This window comes from Paramacrobiotus metropolitanus, unplaced genomic scaffold (genome assembly GCF_019649055.1).
Source record: "Paramacrobiotus metropolitanus isolate TYO unplaced genomic scaffold, Prichtersi_v1.0 Parri_scaffold0000016, whole genome shotgun sequence".
Taxonomy (NCBI): domain Eukaryota; kingdom Metazoa; phylum Tardigrada; class Eutardigrada; order Parachela; family Macrobiotidae; genus Paramacrobiotus; species Paramacrobiotus metropolitanus.
Genome location: NW_026570236.1, coordinates 851,282 through 868,741, shown reverse-complemented (window position 1 = coordinate 868,741; position 17,460 = coordinate 851,282). Strand labels below are relative to the sequence as shown.

General features: G+C 42.0%; 3 protein-coding genes across 3 annotated transcripts; 1 reads left to right on the top strand and 2 right to left on the bottom strand.

The window, feature by feature from the left end:
- Window positions 1–2,473: 2,473 nt before the first annotated feature.
- LOC129585308 (uncharacterized) lies at window positions 2,474–5,202 on the top strand. The gene is made up of 2 exons (XM_055477944.1): window positions 2,474–3,200; window positions 4,283–5,202. Exons 1-2 carry the CDS (start codon window positions 2,711–2,713, stop codon window positions 4,885–4,887), a joined length of 1,095 nt encoding a protein of 364 aa, XP_055333919.1. The 5' UTR covers window positions 2,474–2,710; the 3' UTR covers window positions 4,888–5,202.
- A 1,422-nt stretch (window positions 5,203–6,624) lies between these two features.
- LOC129585314 (salivary glue protein Sgs-3-like) lies at window positions 6,625–8,842 on the bottom strand. The gene is made up of 4 exons (XM_055477953.1): window positions 8,344–8,842; window positions 7,856–7,959; window positions 7,261–7,377; window positions 6,625–7,021 (listed from the first exon to the last, which is right to left on the bottom strand). Exons 1-4 carry the CDS (start codon window positions 8,760–8,762, stop codon window positions 6,894–6,896), a joined length of 768 nt encoding a protein of 255 aa, XP_055333928.1. The 5' UTR covers window positions 8,763–8,842; the 3' UTR covers window positions 6,625–6,893.
- Window positions 8,843–9,447: 605 nt separating this feature from the next.
- Window positions 9,448–17,283, bottom strand: LOC129585186 (uncharacterized). The gene is made up of 17 exons (XM_055477778.1): window positions 17,138–17,283; window positions 16,742–16,894; window positions 16,122–16,534; window positions 15,873–16,049; window positions 15,541–15,810; window positions 15,205–15,482; window positions 14,603–14,801; window positions 13,009–13,311; window positions 12,413–12,715; window positions 12,153–12,311; window positions 11,830–11,907; window positions 11,518–11,761; window positions 10,937–11,295; window positions 10,586–10,858; window positions 10,200–10,439; window positions 9,953–10,121; window positions 9,448–9,695 (listed from the first exon to the last, which is right to left on the bottom strand). The coding sequence occupies exons 1-17, from the start codon at window positions 17,202–17,204 to the stop codon at window positions 9,571–9,573; spliced, it is 3,810 nt and encodes a 1,269-aa protein (XP_055333753.1). The 5' UTR covers window positions 17,205–17,283; the 3' UTR covers window positions 9,448–9,570.
- Between the last annotated feature and the right edge of the window lie 177 nt (window positions 17,284–17,460).

Below are 17,460 nucleotides of genomic sequence, written 5' to 3'. Positions count from 1 at the left end.
TTTTCAGCAGTATTAATATCAAGCAAAATTATGTAAAGCAAATAGTGTATGTATAATACTTTATAAAAATTTTACACTGCATTGGCTAGTTTCCGGTTAATAAATTTTCGGCTTCCTACTTAATCTGCAGAATCGATTCATAAAATTTAATAAAGTTTTCTTAATTACTGCATCGTTTCTGAATTGCATAAATACGTCTGCAATTTTTTATGCACAATAAGACATCAGTATCATAGTGACCGTGTTATTTTAATCTTGATGCTGTGCAAATTATGAGTAAATCAAAAAATGTCTGTTAAAATAACCACAAAGAGAAAACTTGATTTATCTGCACAAATCAGTTAACTACATCTACACAAAACCACGCGTCTAGCAAGTAAAAGCATCGCAAGTTAGACAAAATGTCCAGACTTTCGTCTATGACCAACCACTGCACTACGAACTACTCTGTACATCCCCACAAATGGTCTTGACCTTGTGCATGGTTGCCATACCATGATCATTGCAACCGGCCGGGGAAATGACCGCGCAGTTTGTTCCAAGAATGACAAGACAATGTCCTGCGTAGTCTGGAAACCGTTTCCCTATGCAACACAGCTGAATACTGTATACATACCATTCTCGTTACGAATCATGCATAATCAAGTTTCATAACTCAGCCTTGCAGCTAATTAGTTGTGTTATCGTGTTGCCACTTCTTGCCGGCAGTCCGCGTGATTCTCGACATTTTAGCTGACTAGCTACCAAACAAATGCACCAGGCACGCTTTGTTTCTTAAGATTCCCCACTATAGTGAATGTCAAGAAGGCGCGCCGTCAACAACAATATTCAGCAGATGACACGGGAATTTTTGTTTGTTAAGGATTGGCTTGTTTGTTTGAACCCGGCATAGTTGACCTTTGCGTTTGGTAATTAATTACGGAAGAGATGTTTGTCTCGTGCTTACCACATACTGCAAGGTTTTGATTTCTTGGTGTTACGGAACGATAAATTTAGTTCGTTAATCATGTTAATAAGGCTTCAACGAAGTTCCCTCTTTGACCTTTAGGTCATAGAACGCAAAGGTCAGCTGCACGCGTATGCACATCATGCGTGCTGTCTGTCAGTCGATGTTTTGTTGTTTTTATTGATTGTTGCATATTAGCTGCTTCAGCCTGCTTATGTATACCGAAATGTCATCGAGAAAAGGCTTTCAATTTGAATGTGATTGCAACGGAAAAGGTGAAGCACCAATGGGTGGAAATCTGCTCTTGCTGTTTTTAATTTTGTCTTGTTTTGCAACCCACATAAATCGACTGTTTTAAGTTGAAGAGCAAATTTATAAATTCATTAATGCGAATATTAGCCACTACATTAGAGAATTAAAAGATTCGATATAATATTGCGTTTTATGTACGGATACTTCCTTTCATTAACGGGAAAGACGCGCATAGTGATTTAATTAGGGCATCGTTAACTCATTTCTTAATCACGAATTCATCGTTGTTAGGAACGATAATTCCAATTGCGTACAGCCTCTGTCCCCTTGCGTCATAGGCCTCACTGCTTTCTGTGCCAAATTGTCTGGAAAAATAGTTACATCATAGAACGAATTTTGCTCGACGGTAGTTGGTTGCGTTCCTTTATATCAAATTGCTGATTTCGTGTTTAGCAATTAATTATGCACAAATTCCGAATAAACAAAATTATTAGTAAAATTGATTTTTTATTTGTTGCATTTCCATAAAACTATTTTTGCATCTGCGCACGAGCAGCTTGATTTTTCTAGCAAAAGATAAAGGCGTAGATTACATTTTAGCGGGATCGATTTTCTGGGTTTGTCTTTGAATTGTAAAATACATACGTAATCTTTTATTGTAATTTGATATCCACTACACTAAGCCGTGTATATATTTATACACAATTGCAATAAGTAGTGCATTATTGCGCAGCTTTCATACTGAATCAAATGATTAGCTCTCCATTCATACATTACGAGAAAATTACCATTATCGCTTCCCAATCCCATCCCGAAAACAAAATAACAAACAGATTTCTCTGAAGCCGGTGCGCAGCGCATCTCGTGATGTACGGTAAAGCGGGATGATGTGTCAGCCGGCATTCAAGAAAATCTGCCGATGATTCGCACACAATCACCACCGCTTACCGGCACTAGCGCCCTTTCCCCGCAAAACAACCTTTTTACCACCGGCATAATAGTACACACGCGATAATTATCCGGGATAATTGTGGGACGCGTCACACCACATAATGCAACAAATGACCAGATATTCCCGCTGTGCACGCGCTATCGGTGATTCTGTGTATGTAATTCCCATCGCGATGTACAACACCCGCCCTAACGCAGCCGCCTCCTTCCGCACTACTGATTGGCCGGAAGCTGCCGAGTGATCTGCCGGTCCAGATGCCAAGGCGGGTATATATATAAAAAGCCGGGTAGAGTGGAAACTGTTTCAAATTCCTTCGTCGATTACACAGTACGGCTGCTCTCTTCCGTCATCGACGATTCGTAAACGCTGGTTTTATGATCCTTTTGACTTTTCTCCATTGCACTAGTTAATTTTAATGCCCTTGAGTTGACCGAGTTAACGGCTATAAAGCGCTCGGTTATTTTTCCCACTTCGCCTATAAAAGTATTTTTTATTCAGATTTTTTTTACTTTCATTTGGAGATTTATAATATAATAAATTGCATAAATTCCCTGGAAATCATGGTCATCAGCGGTGGATCCCCGAAGCCCATCGCCTCGCCCCGGAAACGCTATGATAGCGGCGCCAGCGACATGCTGGAGCTGGCGGCAACCGGTAACTCCCTCTCCGCTTCCCTCCCGGCCAATGTCAATTTAGTCGGTTTGGATGAAGTTCCGGTGTTGGCCAGTATCACGTCCACGGAACGCCGCAATGGTCTCTATCCCAAACTGGATGCGGAACTGCCCCGCCCCCGCGTGTCCTCTCTAAATACCCGGGAAAAGCCGAGCGGATTGCAAGGTCGGCGGCGCATTAAGAATAAACTGCGGGACATTTTCAAACGTGGATCATCCAAGAATATTATCCACAATATGGACGGCTACCAGAACGGGGGACTGGGCGGTGTGGTGTTCAGTGATTCGATTGATGTGGAGGACCTGGATCTGGAGGAACCGGGTCTGGGAGGACCAGGCCAAAGGTCACGGCATGATAGCCGAGGGGACAGTCGCTCTGGTAAGCTTTTGCATAAGTAAATATAAAATAATCTATTTTTTCTCTAGGGAAAACTTGAGTAGATGCCGGTATATTTCACCACGTAAACCAAACCGAAAATAAACTATAGAGCCCAGACTTACAAACGCTGCAGAATTTTTTTTTGCAATAATTATGCGATTATTTAAGTGCTACGCTAAGTTACTGGTAATTTTCTGATATTGACGTTCAACTTTAGTAAGAATAAAATAATGAAAAAACTTTATTGATTGAAAATGAGCGATTTGAAGAATAACCAATCAAGCATTTTTTATAATTGTAAGAATGCCGAGGCACTGCATTCATGAGGCGGTGAATTGCATCTGCCGTACCGAGTGCATGCCGTACATTTTGCGATAAAAGGAAATTATCGCGATAATCCAGCACATGCGGTTGTGTTATATGCAAATGTATTCCCGATGAAATTCGAGTAAATTCCACGCATTTCCGAGTTCCGACATGAGTGCTGATATGGTCGGCCTGTGCTCAGTGCTGCAGTCGCTGCATTTTAACTGGAAATGTTGATTAGGGGCTTCCTTGGTCGGTTACATAATATCAACTGTTTTTATTGATGTGGCATTTTATCGCGGCTAGAAGAATAATAAACAATCATGCACTTTCCGGCCAGTTGATTTTTGTTTATAAATTTCTGTCAGCGCGGGGTGCATATCCAGGATCAACACGTGGGATCTCTCACTTATAATTACAAAGTTTAGTTTCCGACGCAGCGGATGTCTGTTTCAATAAAGCTAAATGTAAAAAGTTTTGAGTACCGGTTTTACGAATTAGAAGTACTTATGACGAATGGATATAACATGCGTGTTCGATTCACATTTTTATATATGTGGCACTAACCTACGCCCCACATGGCACATGGTCCGAAAACCTGCCACTGCACTACAACGTCTTTCTTTTTCTATTTGCTTCATTTTAGTGCTCTCTAAACTCATGGTTAATAATTCCATAGTTTATTAGAATTTTTCGCTAACCAACTGAAAAGACTCCAGCATATAAATTTAACTTAACGTCTGCATTTTACTTTACGGTATTCGTCTATATTACAGCTTCCAGCGCCAGTACACGTCGCGACTCCGAAGACTCCGGCAGCTCGCACAGCGGCAGCCAGACTCCGCGCCGCCGGCATCTCGGTGCCGGTCAGGTCATCCGGAAAATCCATGAAAAAGCTCTGGACATCCTGGACAAACTGGGCCTGGCCACGCAGGAATCCTTTGATTCCACGGTCACCACCGAACGCGTCACCGCCGCCCAGATCCAGGAGGAACGGGAACACGCTCGCGAGGTCATCGAGTCCTTCACCGAATTCGGCCAAGTGACAGCCACCACCGATCCGGAGGAAATGGAACTCCTGGGCATCACCCACGTCCTTCCGGCCTATCTGGACGTCCCAGAGGAAGGCGAAAGCCGGTTGCGTCCGGTGTGCAGTAGTCTCAATCTGGAGGCGGCCGAGGTCAAACAGTGCAAAGCGCCGGAAGCGTGCCCATTCTACGACTTTTTACAGCGCAAAGACAAGCTGAGCCCGGTGGACGCTGAGCGCCGCGTCCCGGTGGCGGAGGAGCGGACGGAGCCGTTGGAGGGTATGGAGGTCATCAACTACGACAATCCCTATCGGTATCGGTCGGCCACCACGGAGAGCAAGCGCAAACGATGAAAAGTGAACTGGCCTTAATGAGCTAACTGATCGGTGACCTTAATGAGACCGGCTTGTTTGTGCGTATGGCCGGCGGTGCGGAAAACATTTGGTGCTACATTGTGAAAACAAATTTTTCAGAGTATTATGCGGATTTATTGTAACGTACATCCTGTATAGAGCGGTTGATGTTTGTTTGTACAGGCTTTAATTGATGCACAACACGGCGTATGCGTTGTCTGTTGATTCCTTAGAGAATTCCCGTTTAATCGATCCCGGCTAGTTTTGTCTGCGAGCGTCGGGCGTCAATTGAATAAAGACCCCGGTGTTATTTAACAGATTTTCCCCGTTCACTTAAACCAGCAGTGTGCAAAAAACAGCAATTAACACCAAGTTCATGAACTACAAGTAATTTGCAAGATCATGTTTGCTGATACATGTGTCGTACAATTTATCCTGTTTGTACCAAACACATGAATGCTTTCGCGGAAAACAAATTACACAGCAAACTAAGCGACAAATTACGTAATCGCCAGTTAATTATTAATGCATATAAACTACAAATAAAAGCCTAACAAACACCAAAAGAATACATTTTGCTGTAATTAATTTCGACCACGCACTTAATATCATGATTAATCATCAGTAAATTAATAATGCATTCAAAATATAAATAAAAGCAAATAACAAGCAACGTAGAATATATTAATGCTACACAGTGCTAATTTCAGCTGTGCATCGAGCTAAAAATTACTTTAAACTTTCGTAAACAACGAGGTAACCGTAAAAACAGTTTTGTTTTTGACAAGATCAGTTATAAATCATGTCACATGGGCGCGTCATCGGCAACAAAAAAGCAATCTCGCCCGTGAATGGCGCGTGTAATGTGTCGCGTTATGGCATAAACTGCGCTGAGGTTGTTTTTACATGATACTGGCCAGGATGAATCGGTCCATTCTGAAATTTCATGAATAATCTCCCACAGCCGCTCTTAAACCTCCCCCGTATTATTATGCCGATTTTCCACCACAAATGGTCCATAATCAAGCTTGTGCAACGTGCCGGCATTGCCCACTGTACAGCTCTGCATATATAAGCGCAGACACAACACATGATGTTTATTCTTAACGATCTCACTAATGGATTTTTCCCTTCGACAACTTTTCTCATCGTAAAGTCGACGGTTAACAGTTAACATATAGTAGAGCCAGCGCAGGGCACAATTGTTGTGACAAGTGGGACCGAGTTTAACTTGCGTCATACACGCCATGGGAAGGAAAAAAAACACATTGGCGTCGGCAGCGGCACACAAACATGATGAGATACATTTGCCGGGAGTGTACAAGTATACATCGCTACATCTCCGCGTTCTTTAACGAGATGTTGACGGGTCCGGTAGATCGTCGGCGGGGCCGGAAATAGCCGGCGTGGATTTAGGCCCGCAAGACATACATACTGTAATCACTGACACAACGCATTCACCACTACCGCGAAATATTAGACCGCGAGCAACGTTCGGCTTTCACATCGCCAGACATCTGTCACACGTTTATATCCAGTGTGGAGAAGGAGAAGCCTGTAAATGCGGATGTTGTTTCGACGCTACCAGGTTCTCTTCGCCTTCTTTAATAGCCAGTGTTTTTAATAGCAACCGGATCCGATCTGTTTAAAAGCAAACTATAATGTGCAGCTGACAATTAAGCGCTGCATTCCCAAGATCTGTTTGAGCATGGGAAAATATTTTCGACTGACAGTATATTTTGTGTTTGCAATCATGCTTTATTGCTGTTTGTCAATCGTTTACTAAAATCTCCGTACAAAATAGAACAAAATAAATAACATTTTCAATCACAAAATTAACAGAATATCAATTCGTGATGCAAAAAACGGCACCGCAAAATTTCGTACAAGCTGCATAGCAGCGGTAAATAATATGAATTAAAATTCTCTACTGTATATTCGCATAACACAAGCGCTTTTTGATACTTTGTTAACGTTGTTGTTTTCGGTCATGTGCCAGAAACAGTTTACAGATCTATTTCACACCAAGGGCTTCCACTCGGCGTGCACGACCAGAAGCCAAACTGATTCCCCGATTTATCCATGCCGCCACAGTTGTATCCCGTTCCCAGATTGCCGGCAATGTCCTCGATCACTGGAAACATTAAAGGTTACATACAAAATTTATACTCTTTCAGTGGGGAATAAAGTTAATCAACAAAATTGACCACCAAACAGCAAAGGCAGCGTTACAAAATGAAGTCACTGTAAACTCAACCGGCACTTTGAAATATTAGATGTTTGTTTGTTATTCTGCACTTCTTGGAAGCTTCTGAATTTTTGATGTATTAAATTTACTGCTCCATAAAAAAAACGTTCTGACGAAAGACTCACTTTTATTAAAAGATGGGTCTCCAGTGACGGCGTTGGTTGATGGCAAAACAAACCGGCGATCATTAAACATCCGCACCATTCCAATCCAAGGCCCGTCGCCCCACGAAACGTTGTGAGCTGAAAATTAAATATGCCGCAAACTAATTAAAGGCAGTGTTAAGGAACTCGTAAAATCATACAAATTTTAAGTGGTATCTATGTACACTGCATATATTTAATACAATATTTATATATATATATATGCATATAATTATAAAAAGAAATAACTATCGGAGAATACAGCTGCAAGAACAACTATAAGATCGCAATTAATAACCGATGCAGTTTTGTTAAAACTTTAACTGAACGACTGAACTACAGATAATTATCGAATTGCAATCATGTGCCAATTTTTCCCAGTACTTCTGCACAAACATGTGCTTGTGATTATTAATTTACGGTAGAATGGTCTTGCAATTAGCGTAAATATGCATGCTACAGTAGGCGCTGTATTGAGGTGATCAAAGCTTATTATAAGACGAAATATTGTACTTGTCATGGCATGCAGGACTATAATTTTAACCGTAATTAAACAGAATAGGCGATGTATAATTACCAATATTTTGGATATGGTTGTATTCATCCAGGTCGTTCAGCTCGATCAAATGGGCCTTCGGTCCAAAGCTCCGGCAGAACGCCAGCGCTGCGTAGAAAGTAACCCTACAAAGGAGGAAGTCGACCTTTTACAAGAAACGATTACGCGTATAAACATTTAGCGGTAAATATAATATGTAGCACTAGTGAAAAACTGACGCACGCACGCGCTTAATTAGATCAAAGGCAAACCAGAAACATTTTGTGGAAAATAGTAAAATTATCGTTGTTCCAGGTGCTGAGTCATATGCTCCTTACGCAAAGACAGATTGGGCTTTTTGTTTAAAATTGCACTTTGCCGAATTTAATTACAAACAATTTAATCAATCGTATCTGCCCACGTGTAAGGTCATAAGGTGGCTCTCTAATGACACCAGATTTTACCAAACTTGACTTCCAAATTTGCTAAAAAGAACGACAGATCGATACGTCAGAATTGTATGACCTTACCCGGTAAAACGTTCTCCCGTGTAATAACAGCTGTTGCGATACCGTGACCAACCATCCGGGCAGCCGGTATTCGCGGTTGTCGTGGTGGTCGTGCTGGATGTTGTGGTGGTGGGTGTGGTCGTGGTTGTCGTTGGCGTTGTGCTGGTAGTCGTCGTGGTTGTACTCGTTGTTGTAGTATCGGTCGTCGTACTTGTCGGCGTAGTTGTTGTTGTTGTTGGCGTAGTGGTCGTCGTTGTTGTTGTCGGCGTTGTAGTGGTTGTTGTGGTGTCACTGGTCAACAAGGGAATGGTGTCGTTGGTGTTGACGATGGTCGTAATGTTGGTCTGCGTCCCGTTGCTGTTGATGGCGGTTACGTTGAAGGTGTCCGCCCGGCACACACCGCCGACAGCGATGACGATGACGAATGCCACGATGTACATGGTCAGATATTTGTATGTTTTTTGTATAAAAAATAGAAGTCTTTGAAAAAGTAACTGAAAAATGCGATTAAGAAAGTAACAGTGAAAACTGTTTTATATAACGTCCTCATGTGAGTGTTCACTATCGGTAGTTTCCGCATAGGGATGCTTTTCATGCAGTTTCCGGTAAAACTTGTATCTGCGTATTCCGTAGTTTGTTTTCAGATCCCGTCAGGCGTGAAGAGTGTGATTGTTCAGAATAAATCAGAGTGTAAGCCTTTCTTCCTCAACATAATTAACCCACGACGATGTACAGTGCCATATTTACGCGTACCTTGTCAATCATTCCCCATACGTATGTACAGCTTTTTGTTAGTAATCGTGTTGGTACCATCAGGAAAATATTGTGGCTTTGACTCTGTAAACGATGTCATCGTGGAAAGCCCGTTATAAGGCAATTTTCTATTTGTCTAACGGGAATTCCCTTCACCTAACACAAGTAGTTAAGCAGAGCAGAATTATCCATTAATTAATTTCAAACAGGAGTGTCAGTTAATAACTTAAATGATGTTTGCTACGGCCAACCAAGTAACTTTGATTTCCGGAGCAGTTTTTTCCTGAGAATTTCTAATTTGGTTAGTGCTTTTACAGACACAAGCATGAAACTAATCAACAATAATGCTTAAATAAAAGCACCGGAATATACCAACACAGCAAAAGTTTCGTTTCATCTTCATAACTGCGAACTCTGTATCACCGATATATAAAAAAAGTGTAATAATTTAACAGGAAATTATTGTACAACCAAGTTTCAGTTTAAAACTTCAGATCAAGCATCGTAGGACGAGTTTCCACCGACTTCCAGTACAACAGGAAATCCGGCAGTATACGACACAATCAGTCGACGATCATACTGGTCCAGAGACGCATTGCTAATGTAACCCGGAAAAGGCACTACAAAATAACATGGAACTTTGTAATAATTTGCTATATTTTAAATTAAAAAGAAAAACTAAAAATAAATAAAAAAGGAAAATAAAAACGATATAAGATTATTTACAGTGCATCAGTGGGCTCATATAGCAACGTTAACCAGCACTTCGAGAACTTGGGTATAATGCCATTATACTACAGTTATCGTTAGTAACGATTTATAATATGATAACACAGTACACGCAAAAATGCTTTGATACTTGTATCGTTTTACCCACCGTATTCTATTTCACTATACCGGTGCGCATCCAGAATCGCCAATTCGTCATATCGACCTTGTCTATTCTTGTGCTTCCCATAAATAATATCACCGGTTGCATTGAAAGACATGCGACAGTTGACCAGTGTCTCCACTTGTCGGATAAGGCAGTAATTGCGTAGATCCCACTAAAAAGCGACCAATTCACTTTAATGAAATCAGTTTTAGCTGCCTGACACTTCTAGTCTTTTTTTCCTTATAATTACCACATCGGCATCCATCAGTACGTGAACGCCGTTGGGATGAAACACGTTCTCCACATTATTTCCCCACCCTCCGAAGTGATCGAAGCGGTGCACGAGTTGTCCCGAGCGTGTGTCCCAGATCGTTCCCATGCTGATCACGATATCTTCCGCACAGTGAAAGGACGGGAAATTCGGATGCCGTTCCTCGTCCTTTAGGGGACCCAGTAAGGTCACGCGTTTCTGCGTCTCCAGATCAAAAGTCTGCAAATTTCCAGTAGATCGTACCGGTATTTTTATATACAGAACAATGTTTTCTTATTTGTTTTATGTATTTTTATTTTATTTCATACTACGTAATTATATTTTTTAGTATATCCTGTTTTAATTTTTATAATGCGCAGACGTACAAAGTAGTATCCATGTCGTTTGCGCCATAACGGAGAGTGACCAACGGCCAATCGGTCGTTAATCAGCGATGGCCGCAAAAACTGGCAGTTGTCGTATTCCGCCACACGCCGACAGCGATCCACACCGTTGAATGCCCACAAATGGCTTTTTCGCGGACTGGCTTGGGACACCAAGGTTTTGGATGTCAGAATAAATTTATTGCTGTCCGACGGAAGACTGGTCATATCGGTCAGCTGTTTGTAATACCAGTCTTCAAATGACATGAACGTTATCTACAAGACCAAATTTTGAATTAGCAACATACATGTTTAGAGTTCTTTTCAGTATTCATTTTATTAATAAGTACATACTTCAAGTGAATCCAAGTCCACGCCAATTAGATGCCCGGTATCCGTGCGCAGCACTGCTTTGTCATGCTTGGATCCGACGAACACTGAAGCCACGCAGGTTCCCGCCCGCACCGGCAGTTCAATGTCACCCGTTGTTTTTAGCCGGCTGAACTTATACGCTCGGCCTCGCATATGAAATTGTGACTGGTATTCCGGGAAACACGGGCGCAACATGAGATCTAGTGCCAGACTTGATTGGTCTGTGCTGACGAGGATCGTCGGCTTCTCCGGGGCGGTGATGCCAGGAACGCCCGACGGATGGAGAACATCGTGCAGTAATCGTGCTTCGTGGTCCAGTTTATCATCGATCATATTACGTTCTGGAAACAACACACGCTATGTTATGTAGACCTTCTGTTTCGTATCTTTACTGTGCTGGAATTTAGTGAGAAAAGCGTAATAATTGTAGAGTAACGGCTCGAATCATAAGTCTCGTTAACGAGGCGAACGTTGTCACTTTTGTTTGGCTATCGTAAACTTGCAGTAATTTTTTGTGCAGTACCGCGGTAGTATTTTTATTAAAAAATAACATTTGACGTTACCCCAAGTTTTTCTGGATTGGAAAAACGGCCAGCGGGACAGGATGTGCTGGACGACCGGCGACACCGTCATATACCGGCAAATCTCACAAGCCAGGCTGCGCGCTTCCCGTATGGCATCCAAACTGGCCGCCACGGCCAACTCCTTCCCGGCAGTACGTCGTGGATCAAAGAAACGACCCTCCGCAATGTACGCGGAAAGGTAGACGAAGGCGTCACTATTACGTAAGTGCTTGATCACCGGTGGCTGCAGCAAAATACACAAGATTAAGGACTTCTATTAATCGTTCGGAACCGTTGCCAAAATGGACATACTGTGAAAGTCAAACCGGCAAAAGATTTTAGTGAGATTATGGTTTGCGTGAGAGTGGCCAGTGCTCCCACAGGATCACCCTAAATGCAACGACAAATATGTAGAATTATAAAAGTTGTTCAAATACGAGCCTATGTGAATCATGTGATTACTACGACTGTTCTTTGTATTTAATAGAAATAACACGTCAAATAGGAAATACTCAGTAAAAATAAGGCAAAACCGTTACAAACAAAAATTTGTAAAAACAATAAATAACACTACATTGCAATAAAAATGTTTTTATCATAAAATTTTGGTCTTCTTGAAAAAAATCGCTGCTAACCGGACTCCAGAACCGTGGTTCCAATAATGTCGCCGTGCATTGCTGAATGTGCGTATCCACAACACCTCCCTTTTCCATCGAAAGGAGATATGCGATGGTGGAAGGATCCGAAGTCATTTGTTTACAGAAAGTGGAAAAAGCGCACATATTGGCTAACAGCTAAATAATAACAATAATTAATACAAGTACGTTTGCATTCGAGTACTTTATAGTTTATCGGTATATGAATGCCGGGTTAACTCTCTGTTTCCCCTACTTACTCGCACAACGCTGGACATGACAAATGCGGAGACAAATGTCTGGATACGTAGAAATTTCAGTGCAAGTTGGAGAATAACCGTCTGCCGTTCCTCCATGCTTTTCTTGAAGGCATCGTTGCGTTGTGGTGACGACTCCAGGCAGCTCAGAAACCGGCATAGTAAATGGATTTCGAGTTCTTCGCTGACCACTGGAACAAGTTGAAATGTTGGAACTGCAGATGATGATGAATCTTCTCGTTGGTTTTCTCCGTCGGATGATATGCCGGCAACGAATGCCTCGATGCGGTTTATGCAATAATCAATCTGCGAAATGCGAAAGTTGTAGGCCAAGTAAATCATAGTGACACAGGGACTTCTTGCGGCGGTCAAAGTAAAATAAGTACAGTAAATACAAACATAATGTTCGTTTTGGTCATGAAAACATTACTCTCACTATTTAAACGTTTTGCGTCATGCTGTAAGCTCATCCAAAATCAGATAAAAAATAATAATCTGCATTCGCGAAAACTATTAATACTTAAATACTATACTATACTGAGCATAGACCGAACAAATTTTTGAACAATAAATAAAATCGCAGATAAACGTGTTTGTACCACGTGGCCAGCTTCCTCAAACGTGCACTCCTCACGAGACGTGTCCAGTCCATTGATGGTCACTTCCGCATACACTCCCAATAACGCAGCACACAGCGACGGGGTCAGTGCAGTTTTTTCACTTGTTAATAACTGGTACACAATCTTCCAAATAGGCAGATACTGCTCTTCCGCCGCAAACCACACAGTGTCCGGGCATTCCACCAATCGGTGCGATGCAAACACCAGTACGTACAGCAGCAATCCGGCGCAATACCGCAGAGCCAATGGGCATTCGACATTGTCGATGTATTGTTCCCATAACTGAAAATCAGCCAATTAGATTAGCCAGTGTATAATAAAAGTGTCTCCTTAATTATCAACAAATATTTCTTCAATTTATTCCGTAAATTTGTTCCGCTTTTCTTAATCTGACAATCGTACGGATGAATGAACGACAGATTCACGCGTTCCGAATAACCGTGCAATGAGTTCTTGGGAAAGCGTCCGCATTTTAAACAGTCGATTGTCATGACGCAGCTTGGCATACAACACCGGCAGTTCATGGTTGTATGCCGCATCCACTTCGTATAACGTTTGGAAAGCATCTTGAATCACGTATGAAATTCTAAAATTCATAGAATATTATGCAAAAATTAATCGCGACCGAATCCATTGACTTGAGAAATATTTTGTCTTACGCTTTGAAAGCCTCCTCCGTTTTAGCATCTTGAATCCGCGTCTCAAATGTCACTTCCAGTAACGTCACTAAACGCGACACAATTTGCCGGAAGTTGTCTTCCTCATCGGTTAATCGGACTGGCAGGTTATTCATTGTTGAACATATCACAGTGCTGAAAGATCTATTTCGCAGGACAACAGAATCCTTGAACGTGTTAGCAGAAAACCTGAGATTGTGTTCACGCGCACGCATGGAGTTTTCATTCACAACGCTAACGAGTCGGCGCTGTGCTTGTGTTTATTCAGGCTTCCGCTTGCTGTGTTGTGATGACTAACGTTGCAGTTCGCGTACGCGAGTTTAAAACGACAGCTGACTAAACGAACGATGTGTCATATTACTCGTACAGCGCGATAAGTAAAGCGCTCGCAATCGATAGAAGCAAGTTTAAGCGACCGGAAATGCAGCAGAATTCCATTTATAGACTGTTTAGCAGAGAACAGACCACAACTGACACGTGTGGGCTCTACCGGAACGGATTGGCCAAATTTTTAGGAGAATTTAATAACTATTTTACAATAAAGTTTTTCTGGTATTAGGGTTTCAAAATGGTAATGTTTTTTAATGAAGCGCTGGTAATTTTAATTCGAAAGATGATAAGAAAGGGTGGGCTGAAAAACTATCAGTTAAGTAGACAGTTCAGCGACATGTACTGCAGCACATGGTCTCTGCTTTCTGAATGTGAAAACTGCTGAACAAAGTAGTGTCACAAGAGTGGTGGCAACTTGAACAGAATGTATGGACTGGTTTCGCTCTGAAATTAAATGTTACGCAGAAAGGAAACCAAGCTGCTCTTTAGTTATACGAGATACAGTAGTAGTTTGCTCGTAGTGTAATACAGCAGACATTGTTAAGTACTAAATGGATCAGCTTTACCTCCATATCATTGTTATCAGCTGGTCGAACCATGGAATCATTAAAGTTGTACCATTTCTGGTCCTGCTCGTTCCGGCATACAGCCCAGTAATGCCCGCCCGAACCGTCCAGCTTTTCCGAGTGGCACGATTGACCCACCAAATCGTATATTACAGGACGTTCACCGGGATTAATGACCAAATCACTTAAATCAAATCCACTAAAAAACAACAAAAACGGTAACGAACGAACACTTACAGTGTAGCGCCGCTAATCCACTCTTCATTCGCCGTTTAAATTAATTTTGAATCGATTTGAGTTTAAGACGTTTATAGCGCAGCAAGCGTGTAGTTATCCCACATGGCTATTACCGAATAAAATTAGTCCGCCATTTTTATTAGGGAAAACCGGTAAACCCCATCGTACCATCCGGATATGCACATCGTAAAACATAATAAACCGGCACGATACTTATATTTAGTGTAACCCATACGTGACACTCTAAAACAAAACAAACATTTCGTACCATAATTAAACTATATATCGACATTCCGAAGCCAATACAGTTGCTGTGTGTATGTTAGTAACTTAGTATGTGCAATACTTACAGTCAATTCACTTACGTTAAAGGGATTTTCACTTTCGCATCCAGCTTCTTGCGGGAAGAAAGGTTGCATGCAGTAGAAGTATACTGAAATCGTCTCAAATGCACGAACAAATACTGCGGCATCTTGTATAAATCCAGTTTAGTCACCGCACGCTTCTCCTCTTTGCAAACTGGACACGTCCATATATCTACTTCGTGCAGCTCCTTCGGTTGTAAGTAGAGCTTAAAACAGTCCTTCAAGTCAATAGACTCCGCTTCGCGCCCGCATGGTACGCTCTTGTCCACGTCCATGACCTTTTGAAAATTACCCGATCCATTTATAACCAGTTCAGTTAAGTTGGAATGCGTTTACCGGTTGGGCAGCTTCCATGTGCACTTTTTCCAGAGTGTCTTCGTGCAAATCCACAAACAAATCAGCATGGGGCGGCATGAAAGTGTCTATCAGCTCCTTCTTTTGGTTAACAGGCAACGGCAGCGAGTAAATCATCAGGGGATCAAAATTGGTGAACGCCTTCTTACAATCAGGGCACCTGATCACGTTACGAACTTGACCACAAAATAAATCCACAATCACGGAATTGTTCCTAGCAGTGTACCACTCCCACGACTCACGGGCTTTGTCCTAATGAAATGTTCATCTAGCATCCAGGTCGAACGTGCGTTACGAACTTCCCGCGCACTTACCGCATCACTTTTATCGACATACTCTTTATTCCTTATTAGCTCGCTCATCGTGTACGGTCCACTCCGTCGACTTATGCGATTAAGGTCTTCGTGTAAGAAGTCAATAATTATGTGCAAGCTTTCGTGAGAATCCTCTAGACCTTGGATAATTAAATGCGTGTAGCGCGCCATAATGCTCTAAAAGATTCAGCTGGTTCGTTTTTTGCACTGCGTGTAGACAAACTGCATGGGCACTGCAATGGATCTCACCTTGAACTCAGTAGGGTAAATCACATGACCTTTAGGCATCCAAATCTGAGTGACCAGGTCAGCGTATGCTTTGGCTATTTTTCCACCCCTTCCAAACGGATTTTCTATGTTCAAATCTTTCTCATAATCTTTATTGACAAAATACTTTGTCAGTTCATGGATGTTACTGATGCACTGCAGCACCGAGTTGATGGAAGAAGTGCTGCCCAAATCACCCAGCCCCACTAGACCGGCTCGCGGGGACGACGAATCGTCAAGGCAGCTGCCGGTATTCCAAGTTAAAATATCCGATTGATTATGTTGACCAGAGCTCAGATTGTACGGCTCCATTTCCTCTACTTGCACGAATTTGTTTGCGGTAAGGTGCTGAATGTGAAGCCCGTCCAGCAGTTGATCTTCAGCTTTATCGCTCTCTACCGTAATTTAAAGAGTTACTTAATTTCTTACTTGCGCGGCTCCAAATATTTTGATATAGAAGTAGCTGGTCTTAAACGAAAACTGGTACTGACCATTATTAATGACAATTTGTGATTCTAATTTTCAGATTATTATATCTACGAGTAAGTCATACTGAGCAAGCTCAAAATTGGCGCAACACAATTCTACAGTCCAGTGTTTACCTTTGTGCACTGTGGCCGCAGCACAAGGTTCGGTTTCCGCACTCGGCACGGCAGCAGTGAGCTCCTTCGCTCCATTTCCCACTTTCCGACTGGAGCCTGGATTTCGGTCTGCATTACCAATGGGTATCTCGCCAGCATTAAAAGTTGTATGGTCTACAAAGAAGTGTTCAGATTCATCACAGTATATATCGGGTACACCATTACATGTATCGCTACTATGAATTTAACAAAATTCGCTACTGCATTAATTTCTTGATACGGGACCGCACAGATATAGCATTCTGGATTGGCAATATCATGACAATTTTAATAGTAATACGGGAATCTTCACACTTAGAATGCCGCTAAATCGACACATGTGCCACTTGCGTTTACTGTGTCTAACGAAAATCAAACCTCGGTCTTCCAGATTCCCTGGTTGGCAACAAAGGCGCCTGCACCAGCTTCTACATTTGTCGGACATTTTGCCGTTCAAAAAATTCGTCTCGTTAAAGATATTCTAAACAAACAGCAACGGTATCGCAAACAAAGTGCCAAAAGCCCAAAACAACCAGCAAACAAATCAAAATGGGATAAGCGGAAATCTTTCGTCATATCACTTCCTCGCGCTCGCTCGTACTTAACCGGTTTCAGTTCGTGAACAGTAACTTGCGTAAACGTCGTAAAGTGGTACTGTACTGTACTCAATCTCCACTCGTACTGCATGTAGTGTAATTCTT

Bases quoted from the DNA above. Each gene is read 5' to 3' on its own strand.
- LOC129585308 (XM_055477944.1), top strand. From the start codon at position 2,711: ATGGTCATCAGCGGTGGATCCCCGAAGCCCATCGCCTCGCCCCGGAAA. The intron at 3,201-4,282 runs GTAAGCTTTTGC...TCTATATTACAG, and splicing joins CCGAGGGGACAGTCGCTCTG to CTTCCAGCGCCAGTACACGT.
- LOC129585186 (XM_055477778.1), bottom strand. From the start codon at position 17,204: ATGTCCGACAAATGTAGAAGCTGGTGCAGGCGCCTTTGTTGCCAACCA. The intron at 15,811-15,872 runs GTAAGTGCGCGG...ACATTTCATTAG, and splicing joins ATGTCGATAAAAGTGATGCG to GACAAAGCCCGTGAGTCGTG. The intron at 9,696-9,952 runs GTGGGTAAAACG...GTTATTTTGTAG, and splicing joins GTATAGTGAAATAGAATACG to TGCCTTTTCCGGGTTACATT.
- LOC129585314 (XM_055477953.1), bottom strand. From the start codon at position 8,762: ATGTACATCGTGGCATTCGTCATCGTCATCGCTGTCGGCGGTGTGTGC. The intron at 7,378-7,855 runs GTAATTATACAT...TTTAATTTTCAG, and splicing joins CAACCATATCCAAAATATTG to CTCACAACGTTTCGTGGGGC. The intron at 7,022-7,260 runs GTGAGTCTTTCG...TAATGTTTCCAG, and splicing joins AGACCCATCTTTTAATAAAA to TGATCGAGGACATTGCCGGC.